We start from the raw sequence: 13,595 nt of genomic DNA, 5'->3' as shown, positions 1-13,595 counted from the left end.
CTCAATCCATGGTGGGCTCCTGCTCTGCTGCCTGTGGACAAACAGGGCCAAGGTGCTGCTGGGGCTGGTATTTTTGGGTACCTGGTGGGGCTTGGTGTAGTGGTGCCTCTGCTCCGCTCTCACCTACTCAAGTTTTGTGTACAGGAGTGGAGGATGGAGACAGATCCAGGGCACCCAAAACCTTGTGGCTGGAGGGTTGAATCAGAGATGGCCGAGCCCCTGCCCGAGGACAGCAGGGTGCGGTGGCAGGGGGACCTTGGAGCATCTTGGTGGCATCAAGAGGCCACCACATGCCAGGGCTAGGCATTCCCAGCCATCCCATGCAAACCTTGCAGGCAAACTGCTGGAGGCTCTCCAGCTCATCCAGGGTCTCCAGGGCCACCAGGAGAGCCCATCACACATCTTGCTGCTTTTTCCTCGCTCTTTAAAGCAGTGCTGGAAGGGGGGGAGATCCTGGCCAGCGCTGCTGGAATGTGTGAGGGGGAGGGAGCCGAGCCACCAGCCCAACAGTTAAAAATTACTAAATACTTCCCTAATATAATTAGGTTTCCATGCAAGCAATTGCCTTAATTGCCAGAGGGATGTGGGGCAGTGCGGGGGGAGCCAGGCTGGCGTGGCCCTGTGCTGCTGCTTTGGTCGGTGTCTCATGTTCTGCTCCAGCTGGAACAAGGGATTTGTGGGGGGAAGATATTGCCAGGGATGCCCCAGTAAGGATTTGGCTGGACCAAAAATAAATAAAAGTGCTTTGTGACCACGGTGGGGCTGGAAGCAAGTGGCGGCGAGCAGGACCAGTATCAGCTCCCTTGGATGGGTTTGCTGGAAGATGAGCTCAGATTCTACCAGGACATGCTGCAGTTTAAATTCCTGTTTATTTTCTAAGTGCTGTTGGAGCAGGGAAAGTTAGGCAGGCAAAAAAACCCTCAACCACACCAGAGCCCACTGTGATTTACGTGGTAAAGAAGATAAGTGGGGATTTAAGGAGAAGGGAATATATAATTGAGACGAACGCGTAACATGAGCACAGATCCAAACAGAGAGATTGTAATCAGAAGTGTGAGGAGAAGCTGGGGTTTATTAATGAAACGTCTCATCCATTTGTCAGCTGAAAAGGAACAGCCTTTCCCAGCAGCTGGAGGTGGAGGGGGCGGATGTGCAGATTCTCTCGGTGTTCCCAGCGCAGGGATCGAGGCTGCATCCTCCTGCCCGCCCCGATGGTGCTCAGCCTGGAAATCGAGGCAGGATTAGAGGGAAAAAGGAAGTCTGTGCTTTCTGGGAAGCTGCATGTTGTTTTCCTGGCTGGAATCTGCCCTAGAACTCAGGAGCTGGGGGAGCTGCTCGGGAACCACCTGAGGAAGGGCTTCTTGGAGCCTTCCTCAATTTCCCTCATCTTCCTCTTGCTTTCCCTGATCCCAGTGCTTGTCTGCCCTGCTGTTCCCCTCCCCGGAGTGCTGCAATGCCCAGGGACATCTGGGAAGTGCTGCTGACCCCGTCCCACAGCCCTGCTGCCTCCCAGAGCTCGGACAAAGCCCCCTGTCCCAGCCTGGAGCCTGCAGTCTGGTGCAGACACATCTAACCCAGCTGTGGAGTCAGTGTTGGGAGCCGTGTGGGGAGCACGGAGCACCCAGCTCCAGGCTCCATAGTGCCACATTTCCAGTGGAATTCCCATGGCTTCCCCTTGCTGTGGGGTGTGGGGGTTCTGCTCCATGCTGTGTGCTCTGTGCCATGGCTCGGCAAGCCTGTTGTTGGGGTGACAGCAGGAGAGGTGACACCAAAGCCTGGTGAAGTCACCCTATTTCATGCCCCACTCAGTCCCTTTCATCCCTGCCCAGCATTGCCTTTGGGGCCTTTCCATCCATTGGGGTTGATGCTGGCAGTGCCCGAGGGGTTAACCCAGAGCTGTGCTCAGCTCTGGCAGGGGAATGCTGCCTGTACATGAAGGGAACATTTTTGTGAGGGGTCCTTCCCCTTCCCAGGCCCTGGCAGTTATCTGTGGGCTGCCAGAACTCCTGGAATGCCGAGCCCCGCTGGACATTGACCCGTCCGTGCCGGGCTCAATTAGCTGAGGCTATCTGATTGGACTTGGAGCAGCCTAATTAGCTTTGGACTCAAACCAGAAACTTAAACCCAAAGGCAGCTTGCAGGCAGCCCATCCCTTGCTGCTGCCTGCCTGAGGGAGGGAAAAGCTTTCCCAAGCCTCCTCTCTGGCCTGGGAAGGGGGAACAACCCTCCTGGCCTCCCTGCCCATCCCTCTGGCCACACAACTGGAGTTGAGGGGGCTTAAACTTCCCCTCCTGCCCAAAACTGATCCCCACCAGGTCACATAAAACCAAAGGCAGCTTCTTCCTCTTGGAAAAAAGTGCATGACATCTAGTTTTCAGAGGGAACTTGCTTTTTTGGGAGGGGATCTGACCCTGCCTTCAGTCTTGTCACACACCTTCCTGTGTAGCACCCAGTTCTCAGGCTCCTTCTTCCTCCTGGGCCTGCAGCTGAGAGTCAGTGGATGGTTTTACACCTTGAGGGAACTGGCTCACTCCAGAGGGTTCTCCAGACGTTGGTGGAAGAGGAGCTGAGGTGGGAAGGGATGGCTGTTTTGGGATCTGGGTTCCTTTCCCCATCTGTGTTTCCAGCTCTGTGACCACTGAATCTGCTGGAAAGGGACCTTTAGGGATCTGTTGACCAACTTCCCATCAGGCATGGTTCTGAGAGCTGGGCAGTTCTCCAGGGAGACTTGGAAAACAGCGTTCCCATGGGCTGCCCTTGCCCGGTTCCCAGCAGTGAAACCCCCCGGAGGGGTGGCTCATCCCATTTGGATGCTCGTGAGATGTCTCCTGACCAGGTGCCACCTCCGTGCCCATGCCAGGCTTGCTGGGTCTCAGCTGAGAGACTGAAAAGTCCACGTGGCTTTGCCATCCTCCAGCACCCCCTAAGGAAAACCACCACAGCTGGTTCTCTGGAAAACCAGTAAGTGGCACTGGTTTTGCTGGTCAGTGGCAGCACAGCTTTGGTGTCTTGTGCTGCCAGCTGCACACAGGCACTGAGCACCAGCCCAGGCCCCGCTGGATCAATTAAAGCCCATTATGCCAAGTGAATGACTGTAATTATCTCAAATCTGGATTAATGTGCACGCACAGCACCGTAATATAATCCTCCTGCCTGGTGCTTTGTGGGCCGTTGTTCCTGGGAGCCAGGCGGAGGCAGGGATCTGCAATTCATGGCTGGGTCTTCTCCTCCTCCTCCTCCTCCTCCTCCTCTCACCTCCCTGCTGCTGGCCCATCCTGTAGGATATCTAAAAGCCATGTGGGCTGATGGTTGCTCTCCATGCTGACCTCAGGTGGGAGCAGAAGGCCATGGGGAGGTGCTGTCCCTCCTGCCAGTCCCCAAAATCAGCAGAGCGAGGGTGGATGCAGCACGTCCTGCACCTCCAGGGCTCGTTAACAAATGAGCAATGCATTTTAGCTCATGGATCTCAAAGCCAGTGGCTGGGAGAGCTGCTGGGCTGCTCTGCTCCTGGTCTTTAGGGTTTGGCTCATCCCAGATGTGGGAAGCTGAGGTTTGGGAGCTCCAGAGCACTCAGCATCCCTGCCTGCTTTGCAGAGGGATATTCTCGAGGGAGCAGGTTTCACTGGGGTGGAGAGCTTGGCTCCAGGTCTGAGCCCCATCCACTTTCCACATCCCTCCTCCCTGGAGCCCAGCATGGGGATGTCCCCAGGTGTTGGGGACAGTGGTTGGGATGGACTGGGGCAGTGCCTAATCGGGGTTCTCTGGTGGGCCCAGCACATGCCACGTGTGTGGCTCCTTACTGAGGTGTCCTGGGGATTCTTCAGTGTGAGTGGAAGCTTCTCCTCTTCCTGCTGGAATGAGCCTAAAGCTTCTGACCTCCCCACGCTTCTCACTGGATCCTGCTTGGATTTTCATAGCTCAGAGCCCAGCACCCCCTCAAGGGCAATTAGATCACTTCCAATTTGCCCGTAAGCCCATAAAACTGCAATTGAATGTAATTAAAAGGCCATAATGAACTCCAGCAACCTGCGGGACCGCTGTGCTTTAGCTCTCACCGTGCTCTTTTAGGGGACTGGAATGGAGGCAGCGAGGCTGTGAAGGTCAGCAGCTGCAGGGAGGATGAGGAGCTCCCAGCAGAGCTCCCTGGGCAGGATGGGCAGACTTTGGGAAGTGCCTTGGTGCCACCATCACGGTGTCCCCACACTGCTGGTGCTCATCAGGAAAGAACGCCTGGGAGCAGCCCTCTGTTTTTGCAGAGCAGAGGGAGAATCTCCTCCTCCTCTGGCATCATTTCCTGCTACTTTGGCTGCACTGGTGCAGTTTGGAAGCTGGGAAGGGATCAGCAGGTCCAGTCACCTCTAGGCATGGCCTGCTCCAGGCTGTGTTTGGGAAAGGTTGGTGGCAGGGGACAGTTGCAGCCGTGGTGGCTGAGCCCTTGTCCCTTGGCAGTGGGGTCCCCAAACTTCCCTTTTAGGCTGTGTGAAGACACCCAAGAAACTGGAGAGGTGCAACCCCAAGCAGGGTTTGCCTGGGAAGTCCCAACTCTGCCAGATCTGGGGCAGAGAGCTGGGTTGGGGGCATCAGTCCCCATCACTCCAAAAGCACCAGGAGGGGACAGCCCTGCTCGGAGCTGCTTCTGCAAAGGGCTCTGAAGAGCTGCCACGTCGAGCCCTTCATCAGGCAGCCCCTGGCAGCGCAGGAGCCCTGGCAGCAGCCCCACACTGCCCCATTTTTGGGCTGGCCCTGCAGCGGGTTCCCAGCCAGTAAATTAGGGGCACTCTGACTGCAGAACAGAGAGCATTGTGAGAGCGGGGCCAGCGCCGGCCCTTGAGGGATGAAATAGGAGCCTGTAATTTCTCAGCACTGTTGTGACATCTTTGCACAAGCGTGTGATTGAGTCACATTTGCTTTATCAGCAGAATCCTTGTTTGCCTGGGTGCACCCTCCCCCCCTCCAGCCAGCGCTGCCAGGGTGGGGGAGAGCTGCCCGCTCCCCTCCCCGTGGGCTTCCCTGCTCTCCTCACGCTTCCCACAGCTCCTGCTCCTCACCCTTCCTGCTTTTCCCTTCTCTGCCTGCCCCTGGAGCCTGCCCTGTCTGCCTGGGGGTCCTCCATGTGGTGGGGAGATGGTTTGGGATGGGGTCAATGTGGCTTTTCCAGGTGCTTCCTTGGCAGCTTGTGGGGACAGCAGCTTCTGGAAAATTCCCCTTTTCAGTCCTTCCCCCTTGGAGATGGGGTAGCCCCTGCAGGCTTCCAGCTATTCCAGGAGCAGTGTGTGTTTTTAGTGAGCTCCTGAGAGGGTGGGATGGGGTTTTTAAGGGTAAAAATCCAAAACAAGCCCCTGTGATGATGCTGAGCACGCTTGGCCAGCCCTGGCATGCGGTCTGTGTGCCGCCTGCTCCATGGCAGCTCTGCAGCATCAGGAACAGCTATCCCATTTGTGGGATATCCCACTGTGGTGGGGGGTCTCCAGAGCCCTGGGCACGCAGGGTCCAGCAGGTGATGGGGTGAGTTAGGGGTGAGTGTCTCCCCAAAGCGCCCTGTGGTGCTTTGAGCTGAAAAGTGGGATTTTCTCCAGAGGTGAAAACAAAACAGGATAGAGAGGAAGAGCAGGTGTTGGAGCTGCAGGGACAGAGGTGTCCCAGCTGTGGCACAGCTGCAAGGTTTGGGGTGGGTCCTGCTTTGGGGATCCCCCATGGCTCAGCAGTGGGATGCTTTTGGACTTCGCCTTGTGGGAAGAGAGCAGAGATTCCTGAGTGGTAAATGGGAATTCTGGCTGGGGAGGGAGAGGCTGGCGTGCAGAGTGCGGGGAAAAGCTGCTCCTGGGTGCCATCATCTCACACCAGGGCCCATCACTGAAATGCTGCACCAATGCCTGGCAGCACGCAGAGGGATGCTGTGGAATTCCTCCAGCCAAGGAAAACCCCTGCTGCTGCACTGAAACCCCAAAGAGCAGCTCTGCTGCTGGCTGGGCTCGGCGGAGGTGCCGAGCGGTGCCGCCAGAAGGTTTCGGGGAGGCCAGAGGTGAGAAGCTCTGTGGCTTTGAGGTTTTCATTTGGTCAAAGTGAAACCTGCTGGGAGGAGGAACCCACCCTGTGCAGGTTACAGCTGAAACTCAGTTTCTCACTGTCCTCGAGCAGCTTGAACCACCACGGCATCACCCGGGGAAGATCCTGAGTGTGGCTGGAGAAACTCTCCCAAATCTCAGAGCAGATTCCTGAATAAAAACTGCACCTGGTGGTTCTGAAATGCCAGTAGAAATACAGATTTCTGTGTGCTGCCCCATGTGCAGGGTTTGAGGGGGTCTCAGAGGGATGGTCTCAGCTTTGTTGAGACATTATATTATCTGTATTATACAGAAATATAAAAAGAAAAAACAATTCCAGTTACTTTTTGGTGACATCAGAGCTACTCAACACACTTGACCGTGCTGCATTCCCATGGTCTTACATCCCTTTGCCTGTAGCTGTGGAAAAGATACACAGAAGGGATTTATGGATAAAACAGAGCTGCACCTTCTGACACCTTGGGGTGTCTGTTCCCAGGGATTCTGTGTGTGCTCAGAACCCAGGTGGTTTGGGAGGAGCAGTTGCCTGTCCTCAGTGGGCAAAGTGCTTCAAATGCAGCTAAATTTGCTTGGATTTGCCACAGGATGCTGCTTGTTTCTTGGATCCATGGATGGGTTTTTGGGATAACACCCCCTGAAGTGTGCCCAGGCCAGGCACTGCTGCTCCATGGCCGCAGCCACGGTTGGAAGGGGAAGAGGCAGCTCTTGCTCCATCCTCCCTTCAGTTCTCAGCTGTGCTGCTATAAATTGAGAGCAAACTTACTCAAGATTGTAGGCCAGGGGCTATTTAAATTCATCCCTGAGTTTGTGATCAGGACAAAAGTGAGGACCTGACCTCTTGTGGTCACAGCATTACCGTGGCAATTCTCACATGAAAACCACCGTCCTGCCCAAACGCTGTTCTGTTTGCCACTCATCCCTGCTTTGCTGTGGGGAAGGTGAGAGAAAAGCAAAGGACAGCCTCCAGCATTTGAGGTTCCTTGTCTGGAAAGCATGTGAGATTCCCAAAGTGCTTTTGAGGAATGAAAGCACAAGGACACAGATTTTCACTGCCGAGCTCGTTTTGGTGTAGAGTCACTGAAGAAAGAAGGTGGGGCACTGCCTTCACCTGATCCACATGCATTTGGGGGTGAGGATCTGGAACCTGGGCACCCCCAAAGTGATGCTGGAGAGCAGAGGAGGAGGAAGAGGAGGATTGATGGAGCCTGATCCGTGCTGCTGATCCTGCTCCCCTCCCAGCGTGGCCCCGCAAAGCCCTGACACCAAGGGCTGACTTGAGGAAGGGAGTGGCAACCCAAATTTAGAATTTCCTGCTGTTTAATACCCAGAGTTGATTTGCTTTCTGATTAAGGAGGAAGAGGTGCTGAGGGAAAAAAAAAAAAAAAAAGAAAAGCAGAAGCAGGAGTTGTGACTTTCCAAGTCTCAGCTGGTGTCAGGGACAGGCTCTTGGGCTGGTCCTGCAGTGACAGCTCCTGCAGCCCTGCCTGGGGTGCTGCAAACCCCTCTGATCCCAATGGGTTGGCTGTGGGTTGTACCCTAGGTGAGAAGCTCTCCCCAGCTGCAGAAAAACACAGCTCAAGGAGGCTGTTTGTGCCTTGGAATATGTTTTGTTTTGTTTTTTTAACTTCCCCTCTCTCAGATGTGAGTGCTGAGCCACGGAGCTGCTGAGTAAACTCCCAGGATATGCCAGAAAAGGTTTTCCAGCAGAGCTAGGTCACTGTAGTTTTACTGGCAAAGCCTCTTAGGCATAAATGAAGATTATTCTGGTGAAAGCTTATGCTGGTACACTTCATTCTGGTACAAATGAGCTATCCTGGGAAAAAAAGGCGCCTCTGCACTGCTGGAATTGTTTCGGCTCTGGGACATTTTGTGGTCTAGAAATGTTAAAATCACAGCCCTTGGTGATGGTGCTGGATCAGCAGAAGCTGCTGCAGCTGCTGCAGACGTGCCCTGGCCAGGCAGCAGCTTGGAGTGACACTGGGTGACAAAATGCCACAGGGAAGGGTGGCGAGGGCTGGTGGCACTCCGGGTGCTCCTGGAGGGTCTGACCTGCCCATCTGAGATGCATCCAGCCATGGATGTTGGCTGGTCCAAGGTTTGTGCTGAATGCCAGGGGCGTGGAAAAGAGCAGTGGAGCTGCCAGTGGGTGTTGGGTACAAATGTTTTATGAAGATTTTTTTTCCCTTATTGAAAATTATTGATAATAATATTCTTGTTGTAATTATTATTACGGTTATGATAATGCCAGAAGAGGGCTGTCTGAGGGAAGGGTGATCCAGCAGTTGAATGCTATCCTGGATTTTGGAACTGCCAGGATCTGTTCCCAGCTTTGGCTGCAGTTTGCTGTGTGACTTTGGTGAAGGTGATATCAGTCTGTGCCCTTCTTGTGCCATCAGTATCTGGTTTTTGGGGCTGCTGCTGCTTAAAACCTCTGTGTGGTGGGAATCCATCCCAAAGAGATCTTGGAAAGGTGGGCATCTGCTGAAGGAAAGGGATGAGCACCAGAAAGCCAGAACTCAGGCTCCCCTGTTGGGTCTGGTGTCCAGGGGATGATTCCTGGTGGGATCACTCACAGGGCTCCCTGCAGCCTTCCCTTGCACATGGATCATGTGGCCCTGCCCTAAATGTCATATTCCTTGGGAAAAAATTCCCATCCAAACTCTGTGGCTGGCAGGCTTGTAGTTTGGAGGAAGAAAAAGAGCTTCACTGCAAATTCTTCAGCTGCTGATGAGCTCTGATTCCTGATCTGAACTGCCATGGGGCATCTTTGGGGATAGACAGAGGTCGTTGTGCTAAAACAAAGGACACACACAGAAAATAGCTGTGCTTGATGGGTGTGACAGAGGGGAAATGCTTTCAGAACTTTTTTTTCCCTATTTAGTTTAGAAACAGGCACAGAGTTTATTTTGGTCAAGAGATAGTCACACACAGCAGCTTTAAATGGCAGAACTCCTCAAGGAGAAGGAACAGTCTCGCACTGCTTGAGCTGAAAATGCCTTTGGGGAAATGCCTCCTCTGCTGCAGTCCAAGTGGTGCTCATCAGCTTGGGAATTTATTTGTGTCTATTAAGGATATTTCCTCAATCTAGGCTTTTTTCTTTTTTAAATTTATCTTTTTTTGTAGCATTCTTTTTGCAGTTAAGTTCCTTTAGGAACAAGGATACCTGTGATGGGGAAGAGGGCAGACTCCTCATATCCCACTCCCTGTGCCCATCTCTCCACCTCAAGCTCTGTTTTCCCCAAACTCCGATTCCCTCCAGCCAGGGACTGGCAGCATCTGGGCTGACTTGCCTCAGGTGGACTCTTGATTTTGCTAAGCTTAAAAAACCACATTTGCTTGCTGGATGTAAATGTTTCCCATTGCTGCTGCTCTCCTAGCGGGGTTTTAGAGCAGGGAGTGTTCAGATGAGGAGTGGAAACCTCCCAGTGTCCAAGAAGTTGCTTGGAACTTTTGAGTCCTGATGGTCTGCAGAAGTCCTGATCTGGTTCAGATTTCCCAGAGTGTGGCTGAGGGGTTTGGTGTAAACACAGCCAAATGTGGCTGTGCCCACATCTCCCACACACCATCATCCCTCTCCTCTCCCACCCTGTTTGTTTTTGCCTCAGTTGCTTTCTGGGTGATGGGGATGGCATTAATGTGGAGCAGGGTGGGTGAGGGCAGCTGCTCTGCTCACGGGATGTGCAGGGAGCTCCTGAGGTGCCCAGGAATCGGGATTTTGGGAGAGGTGCCTGCCCCACACGTGCTTTGCTTTCTGATGTGCTCGAGTCAGCGTGGGCCGCTCGCCAGTGACCCTCCTGTGACCTCTCCTGCCTTAAATATTCCGGATCTCTTCAAAGGAAGGACTATGCTCTGCTGTCTTCCCTTTGCACAGGTCAAGGGCCTGTTTCCCCTGGATCTGCTGCATCCTTGGAGGGTGTCCCTCCATCTCCCCATGGGTGTTTGTGGGGTCCTGCTGCACAACCAGCTCCTGCCTGGCACTGGGGACTCTCCAGCCTTTTAAAGACACCAAACCCAGAGAGCTGGGAAGTGCTGTGCTAAATCCCAGGAGCAGCCCTGGAATCCTCCAGGAATTTCCTGGGGTTCCTCCTGCGCCTCCCTCACGTCACTCAGCCACGGGTGACGTGGTGGCCAGCGCTTGGTTTGTGTCAACATCCTGTGAGAGCCTGGCCTGGCCCCGCGACTGGGGGGCTCCCCTCGGCCCAGGGGGGCTCCTGTCAATCCAGGGGTGCTCCCCTCGGCCCAGGGGGGCTTCTGTCAATCCAGGGGGGCTCCTGTCAATTCAGGGGTGTTCCTCTTGGCCCAGGGGGGCTCCTCTTGGCCCAGGGGTGCTCCTGTCAATCCAGGGGTGCTCCTGTCAATCCAGGGGTGCTCCTCTTGGCCCAGGGGTGCTCCCCTCAGTCCAGGGGTGCTCCTCTCAGCCTAAGGGTGCTCCTCTCAATCCAGGGGTGTTCCCCTCAGTCCAGGGATGCTCCCCTAGCCCAGGGGTGCTCCCCTCAGTCCAGGGGTGCTCCTCTTGGCCCAGGGGTGCCTTTGTGTGCTGAGCGGAATCTGGTGGTAGCGATGGGATCCTGGGGGCAGTGATGGGATCCTGGGGGCAGTGATGGGATCCTGGGGGCAGTGATGGGATCCTGGGGGCAGTGATGGGATCCTGGGGGCAACAACAGAATTCTGGAAGCATAAATGGGACTTGAATACAGTGATGGGATTCTGGGTGCAGCACTGGGATTCTGGAAGCAGCAGTGGGATGCTGGTTCCACATCTTGGCAAGAGCAGCATCGCTGCCTTGCTGAACCTTCTCTTGCTGGGGTTTCTCCACCAGGATCAAGGATCTCCAGGGAAGGTTGCTGGGGCTGTCAGTGTTTCCCACTGTGTGACATTCATGTGCTAAATGCTCCAAAATCCTGGGGACACACAGCTGATCCTGATGGGTGCAGGCGACTGAAGACAGAATTTCCCAGACTTCAGTTCACTTTGGGGTCTGCAGCCAAAGGCAGACCCCATGAACCCACCATGAACACCCAAGTGGCTGTGCTGGAGCATCCCTGGCTCTGGATCCCTGGTGTCTGTGGTGATCACCTGGTGATCCCTGATGGGGGCACTGGGTGGGTTTTGTGGGGAGCCCCCTGGCCCTGCTGCCTTCCTCCCTCCCCTCCCTGGGGGCCAGAGCCAGCCCCTTCCTCGCTGGGGATTGTTTTGCAAGCAGCGTGACAGGATGAGGAGGAAATGTGCCAGGAATGGCTCCATGTCTCCTCTTGGGAGAACTGGAGTCTATTTATAAGCCCCCCTTCCTGCCCCCCTCCTCTGCTCCCCTGGGACAGGCAGACACAGCCCGTCCTGCTGCCTGCAGAGCTGCTCCCGCTCCCCTCACAACCAGGCAGGAGTGTTCCAGAATCACACAGTCATTTAGGCTGGGAGAGACCTCCCAAATCCTCAAATCCAACCTCTGAACACACAGTGTTCCCTGTGGATGGACAAACACCTGACATGTGTGATGCACAGACTGAGCCACCTCCACAGCGTGTGGGTGCTTCTCGCCTTGCTCCTGGTGATAAATCCAAATTATCCTGTGGCAGGAGGGAATCAGCTGGAGCAGGGATGCTGAGCCCCTGGCAGAGCTTAGAGCTGTGGAGGAGGGCACTGATGCCTGGCTTGAGGTGGAAATGCTCTTAACGAGGTGGAAAAGCATGTGCCTTAATGCCTGCATAGATACTCCAGAAGAGGGTGGTTTGGAAATACGGAGCTGCACTGGGGATTTTGGGGGAGGAGCAGGGGCCTGCAGCTCAGAACTCTGTCCCACGTGGCTGACTCAACCCCTTTCCTCTCCTCCTTCTCTTGCAGATTTTTCCAACCAAGTGAATTCCACATCCCTGAACTCCCCCACCAGCCGGGGGCCCATGGCCACCCCGTCCTTGCACCCGTCCATCGGGCCGGGCATCGGCTCCTCGCTGGGCTCACCGGGCCAGCTGCACTCGCCCATCAGCACCCTGAGCTCGCCCATCAATGGCATGGGCCCCCCGTTCTCCGTCATCAGCTCCCCCATGGGCCCACACTCGATGTCTGTCCCCTCCACGCCCAGCCTGGGATTCGGCACCAGCAGCCCGCAGGTAAGGGGACAGTGCTGAGGTGGCACTGCTGCCTGTTCGGGCAAGGAGGAGCTGCCTCTGGGGGATTCCTCATCCAGACTGGCTCCAAGGGGAGGCAAAGAGCAGAAACATAAGGGGGAAACTAAGCTGGAGGCATCCTGCTCCTCTGGGGGGCTGCCCTGGGTGGGCTGTGAGAGACCAGCACAGCTGGAACACAGCTGTCCATCACCTGCTGTCCTCAGGATTGGGCTGGGTGTAGTGACCACACCTGGCTCACCTGGGGGCTGGTGTAGCTGTGGCAGGAGCCAGAGCCACCCTAGGACTGTCTGGGATTCTTCTGGCTGGGAAGCAGCACATCCCCCTCTCCAGGGCCACCAGCAGTCCCCACAGAGTCATGGAATTGTTTTGGTTGGAAAAACCCTCTTAAGATCATCCAAATCCACCACAAATCCATGTCCCCGAGTGCCACACCCACACACCTTCAACACTTCCAGGCGTGGTGATTCCACCCCTTCCCTGTACAGCCTGACAACCCTTCCAATGAAGAAATTATCCCGAGCAGCCAATCTCAACCTCTGCTGACACAACCCGAGGCCGTTTCCCTTATCCTGTCACTTGCACAAACCCAGGGGTCCTCTACCTGCTGCCCTTTTCTCCTCACAGGGCAGGGCCTGGCCTTCAGTGGCTGAAGATTATGTAAAAACCCCTCCAAGCAGGGGGAGATAAGCTCTTTTTAAAAATAGCCAGATCGGGGTGCTGGCCAGCCTCTGCCACCTGTTGCTGGCTGCTCGCACAGGATATGTTTAGTAAAAGGGCAGATTAAGGAATTGGCCACCACCTGCCACTAGCTGCAGATTTATTTATTCCAGGCCCTCTCTGGGACTCAAGCACCTGCCAGCACCTTTATTTTTAAATATTGGCCTGATTTATTCCCAGAGATTACAGGGCTTTTTACTACGTGGGACTCTGCTGACTGCTATCCCTGGGGACCTGCAGGCAGCTTCCTCAGGATCCAGCATCCCTGTGCTGGTCAGAGGGGAGGAAGATTTGCATCTGGATGAGCTTCTGCCATGTGGGATTCAGCCTGTGACCCCCTGGATGAGCAGGGACCTGCACCCCACTTCCACTGTGGGAGAGCAGCAGGGTGGACACGTCCCCTCCCATCCCAGGGCCGAGGGAAGAGGAACTGAAACTGCGCCTGGGAACGGGCAGCCAGAGCAGAATCAGCAGCCCCAGCACCAAAATGGTGGGGAAGGAGTGGGAAGGGGGATGTGAGGCAACCTTTGGGGGAGCCACAAGCCAGGGAGACAGCAGGGAAGGGGCGACTGTAAGGCGCAGTTTGGGAGCGGTGAGCGGGAGAACCGAAACGAAGCAGAGCTCCAGGGCGGAACGGGAAGTGAGAGTGTGGTGGGATGGTGCTGGGAGGGAGCTGGCTCCAGCCCTGGTG

At 55.3% G+C, this 13,595-nt stretch overlaps 1 protein-coding gene across 1 annotated transcript in view; it reads left to right on the top strand.

The window, feature by feature from the left end:
- The window catches only part of RXRA (retinoid X receptor alpha), a 55,458-nt gene that overhangs the window by 13,148 nt on the left and 28,715 nt on the right, over positions 1-13,595 (top strand). The window contains exon 2 of the mRNA XM_015644916.3: positions 11,904-12,169. Coding sequence (XP_015500402.1) covers positions 11,904-12,169 — 266 coding nt within the window. The remainder of the gene's footprint in view (positions 1-11,903; positions 12,170-13,595) is intronic.

This window comes from Parus major, chromosome 17 (genome assembly GCF_001522545.3).
Source record: "Parus major isolate Abel chromosome 17, Parus_major1.1, whole genome shotgun sequence".
Classification (NCBI taxonomy): domain Eukaryota; kingdom Metazoa; phylum Chordata; class Aves; order Passeriformes; family Paridae; genus Parus; species Parus major.
The sequence above is the reverse complement of the archived record's forward strand: the minus strand, read 5'-3'. Positions and strand labels throughout refer to the sequence as shown.